This window comes from Protobothrops mucrosquamatus, unplaced genomic scaffold (assembly GCF_001527695.2).
Source record: "Protobothrops mucrosquamatus isolate PMUCROS unplaced genomic scaffold, P.Mucros_1.0 scaffold4667, whole genome shotgun sequence".
Lineage (NCBI taxonomy): Eukaryota > Metazoa > Chordata > Lepidosauria > Squamata > Viperidae > Protobothrops > Protobothrops mucrosquamatus.
Genome location: NW_015390565.1, coordinates 78,968 through 83,744, shown reverse-complemented (window position 1 = coordinate 83,744; position 4,777 = coordinate 78,968). Strand labels below are relative to the sequence as shown.

The following is a 4,777-nucleotide window of genomic DNA, read 5'->3' as shown; positions in this document are numbered from 1 at the left end:
AGAATCGATGCATATCTTTGACAGACAAGTGGAGCGAAAAATTTAGTACATAACATCTTGGTTCTGACCATGTAGCAGCATCTCATTTATTCAGAAGTGGAAGGAACTTTTAATAGCAGCAACACATTGCAAAAACTGCCAGTAAAAGTGTCAAAGGAGTTACAGCTCCAGAAAATGGCTCATTAACTATGCAAAGTATCTTACTACAGTATAAAGCAGTGGCTCCCAGCTTTTTCTATACCCCGCACCCCTAGAACGCTTCTGATATATTCTCGCACCCCTTACAAAAGTTCAAAAATAACAAATTATTGAGCACCCCCAGTTGGGAACCCCTGGTATAAAGCTTTAAATATTGAAATCAGTGTGATGCCTTTCAAAGTGTACATAGAAAAAAAAATCTTTACGAAGATAAAATACAACATCCATTTTCACAATCTTCTCAAGAACTAGAGCTGTTAACTGCAAGTTTTGCATGTAACATCAAAATAACTTCTCATTCCCATGTCATTCACCACCAAATACATTAATCTTATCAATGAACGCGATCTAATTCCAAAATGGTTCCCTTAGTTATCAGTTACAAAAAGATATATCTAAAATAGTAAATAAAACCAAAGAATAAGGTAGCATTTATTTTGGTTAACATGTTTTATTTTGGCAGAAATGTCCATACATGAAGTGTGATGATGCGTTTCTGTCTGAAGAGCAAATTCATTTTTTACAAAAGATTTACAACTTTTTTTTTAAAAAAAAAATAGTTATATCATACAAAAAAGAACATGATCCAATCAGCGTGGAAGTATATAGGTATTAGTGATGAAAATGAACAGTATAAACAAGGAAAGAAACATTATTTTCTGAAATTGTGTTTAGATCCTTTTTGCTTCCTTTTTCAGTAGCCGCCAACTGTCTACTAAATGGAGTTCTGAAGCTCATGTTTACTAGTGAATTCCATCTTGGCAGCATCAAAGAGGACTTAATGTGGTGCAGTGGATACAACAGTGGACTGGAAGCATGGAGATCCAAGTACAATTCCAGTCTGTCTTGGGATGAACTTGGGCCAGTTACTGTTTCTCAGTCCCATCTATCTCCCAATGTTATTGCTGCAAGAATATAAAGATAAAAACTGCTAATCTTTCTAGACAAAAACTGGATATAAATGTAGTAAATCAGTGTTTGTACTTAAAAAAATGACAATATTAAAATCTGCTGCAAAGACAGCCATTTAACCGAAGGGATCTGGGCTATGACGCGTCATATTTAATTTATCTATTCTACACCAAGAGTTTGACTAATCCATTGAAAACAGTATATTGTTGAAAATTGCAGCAGAAGAGGAAGTGGTTATGAGTTATCAGTGACTTGCACATGATGCACCAGTATAGTTTTGAGAATTCTACAAATTGTATAATGGTGAGGTATAAAACAGACTTAACACTGTGTATTTTATTTATGATACTAAATAATGGTGCAAGTTCAACATTCAGCGGGATGTATTTAATATTAGTTTGTCTAGCTATTCTTATGTATTTAAAAGGCAAGATTATAAATAAGTAATTCTTATACCAACTACCAAATGTAATGGGGACATATTTAATGATACAGTAGCATTCAGATCATTTGGGGAAGTATCCTGTATCTTCTCACCCACAGAACAGCATCAGCACAACATATTCTATTATCCCTCCAAAATCTACTTCAAAAGGATAAGATAACTCCTGGTGTATATTTTAAAGACAGTGGAAATAAAACTGCTATAGGATGGGAAATGTAAAACTGAATATTGACCAGGGTTCCATAATATTTAGAAGGGGAATTGTCAGAACTAAATTTAGGCTTCCAAATAAGCCCTAGATAAAATCACTTCATGCATTTGTCATCGTGTAAAAGCATTGAAGTTTAAAAATTTCTGTGCAATTAAATGTGTCCCAATGCACAAAAAGCCACATAACAATACTGGCAGTGGTATTTGTATACATTGATAGTGTATTTGGACAGTTTACAAAAACCACCATCAGCTCAAAAAAACAATAGCACCACAATTTTTATTTAGATTTTTAAAAGCACATCTTCCAAATTAGAATCAATTCGTCCAAAGTTCCTTTAAAGACTGGTTACATTTAGAACAGCTTTCAAATTTAAAATTGACAAAATCTATCCCAGTCATTTTATATAATATCCATAAATTCATCTTGCAGCAAGCAATACCGTATTTCCTGAAGTAGAAAGAACATCATGCAACTTGAAAATTATGGAAGGTATTAGCATCATTGGGGGGAAAAAAACCTCACATAAACCTGTCCGTTTTAAGTTGTAGCATGCAATTACTGTAGAAATAAGTTTAACATTGATTGCAACCATTTTAACATATGAGTCAAGTATAAACCCAGCTGTGGATTAAAGTGCAAGTAACTGTGCCAAAGTTTTAGAAGGCAGAACTGATACTATCACAAATGGTTATATAACTAACCAGAAGTGCTGACAGTCTTTTATAGGTTCTAAGAAAGCTTACTCTTGTTTTTTCTCAACTACCAACCAAATATGTATTCCAGAGCTTTAGACACAATGCTTTCATCTTTCCTTGGAGTTTGTCTGTCAGAAATTACCTACAAGAGAGACAAATTTAAATAAGTAATGTTTTATGCCTTTTTAACCAATATTCAAAAAAAGTGACTAGTATGTCTTCACTATGTTAATACAGAATACCTGGTAGTCACTACTTGATGCTTTATATGCAGTAGCTAGAGGTCTCATGGTGGAGATCCTTTGCGTGCTTGAAGGCTGTGCTTGGGCAGCAAATGATTTCATTGGAGGTGTGAAGACTGAAGTTGGGGACGATGCAGTCCCTCTATCTATATTTTCCATCACATTCTACAAGTAAGATCAAGAAATACATTTAGAGATGTCTCTAAACAATATTAAAGCTTTAAAAAAGGAGGGCATCGGTCTCTGCTTCACTAAGTAAACTAAAGTAAAAGGGTGAAGAGACATCCTACATGATTACCTTAATTTGAATTCCTGCATTCCATAGAGTTGGAAGGGACCTAAATGTCTCCTTCCAACTCTATGATTTTATTGAGAGCATTGAAAAAATCACAAACCACCATTTGGTTCTCCAAGTTGCCTACCTGTACCTTAAATGTTAAATTTGGTATTGTTGAAAAAAATTGATTTAAAATAGCAATACATGTTTAATATTCTGAACTAAGCTGGATGAAAATAGTGAATTCCTTGGACTAGAAAGTCATTTTCTGTGTTAAGTTCACATTCTTTATTGACTTCCATATTAATTTTCTAATACATTAAATGCTACCCATACAACCTGCAATAGACTGAAATAACTGCATTATTTGTATTTCTTATTATTATTTCTTCTAGGTTTTTCTCTGATTTAGGAAGTACAGATAGTCCTTGACTTACCACTGTTCATTTAGTGACCGTTCGAAGTTACAACAGCACTGAAAAGTGACTTATGACCATTTTTCATACTCAAGAGCATTGCAGAATCCCCTTAGTCATGTGATCAAAATTCAGATGCCAGGCAACTGACTCACATTTATGACCGTTGCAGTGTCCCGGGGTCATGTGATTACCTTTTAAGACCTTTTGACAAGCAAAGTCAATGGGGAAGCCAGATTCACTTAACAACCATGTTACTAATTTAACAATTGCAGTTATTCACTTAACAACTATGGCAAGAGTGGTTGTAAAGTGGGGCAAAATTTACTTAACAAATGTCTCACTTAGCAACAAAAATTGGGTTCAATTGTGGTCATAAGTCAAGGACTACCTGTATAGTACTGTTAAACACGTTTACCAACAAAGATTGGTTATGTCTCTACATTCTCCACCCTGTTCTGGGCTATTTTCCATGCTCACAACACCATATAACAACTCACTTTATCAATACAAGGTTTAACTCCAATCATGATAGATTCTCCAAAAATTCTTCCATCTTTGCTCAAGGCTTTCCGAGCCTGTAACTTTGATTGATATCGAATATGCATCCAATTTCCTGTATTAGACATCTACATTGACAATGTAAAAGAAAAAAAAAATTCAAAGCCAAACTGAGGGTGGGTTTTTGTTTTTTTTAAAAAAAGCAAAACTGTACACTAGCCTCACCACATGTTTTAGTATGTTTCCATACTGTGCAAACTGTAGCAGGATATATGAAGCAGATGCCTGTGGAAATCTGTAACATCAGTAAAAAAAGACTTGTATCACTATTTGAAATCATAAATAAAATATGCAATATTCCATCTACCTCAACATTATGCTACTGACAAGAGTCTCAAAAGTGCATAGAAATACATTATGACCAAGTCACTGACACTCTCTGAATAGCTCATTATATAGCATATCATTTGAAAAGTTAGCTTCACTTTGCAAATGATATGCTATATAAATGGGCTAGCAAGTTAGTCTAGGTGGAAAATACTATTTTAATTTACAATCAAGGGAGTAGTTTTTGGGAACAGCATCATCTCATGGGAAATACTTTTATTGATGGGCAAACTAAATCTCACACACAACAAGAGAGCAGTTTAATGTTTCTGACTTCAAAATAACTGCCTATTAAGGTTAAGGTTAAGGTTAATTTAATTTGTATACCGCCCTTCTCCCGTAGGACTCAGGGCGGTTCACAGCATATTAAAAACACAAATACAATATACAAGATACAAAAAATCATACAAAAATACACAAAATAACCCCACTAAAACCTAATTAAAAGCCAAATATTGATTGCTGTATTCCCATTAAAATTACTTTTTAA

At 34.0% G+C, this 4,777-nt stretch overlaps 1 protein-coding gene across 2 annotated transcripts in view; it reads right to left on the bottom strand.

Moving 5' to 3' along the window:
- Positions 1–754: 754 nt before the first annotated feature.
- Positions 755–4,777, bottom strand: part of NUP35 (nucleoporin 35) — a 10,780-nt gene continuing 6,757 nt past the window's right edge. The window contains exons 6-10 of one of the 2 annotated variants that reach the window (XM_015828568.1): positions 4,126–4,195; positions 3,900–4,028; positions 2,707–2,871; positions 2,513–2,606; positions 755–1,103 (exon numbers count right to left, since the gene is read on the bottom strand). In XM_015828568.1, the coding sequence (XP_015684054.1) occupies positions 2,529–2,606; positions 2,707–2,871; positions 3,900–4,028; positions 4,126–4,195 (442 nt within the window). In that variant the 3' untranslated portion in view covers positions 755–1,103; positions 2,513–2,528. Of the gene's footprint in view, positions 2,607–2,706; positions 2,872–3,899; positions 4,029–4,125; positions 4,196–4,777 lie in introns of both variants that reach the window. The other variant, XM_015828569.1, reaches the window with a different exon arrangement.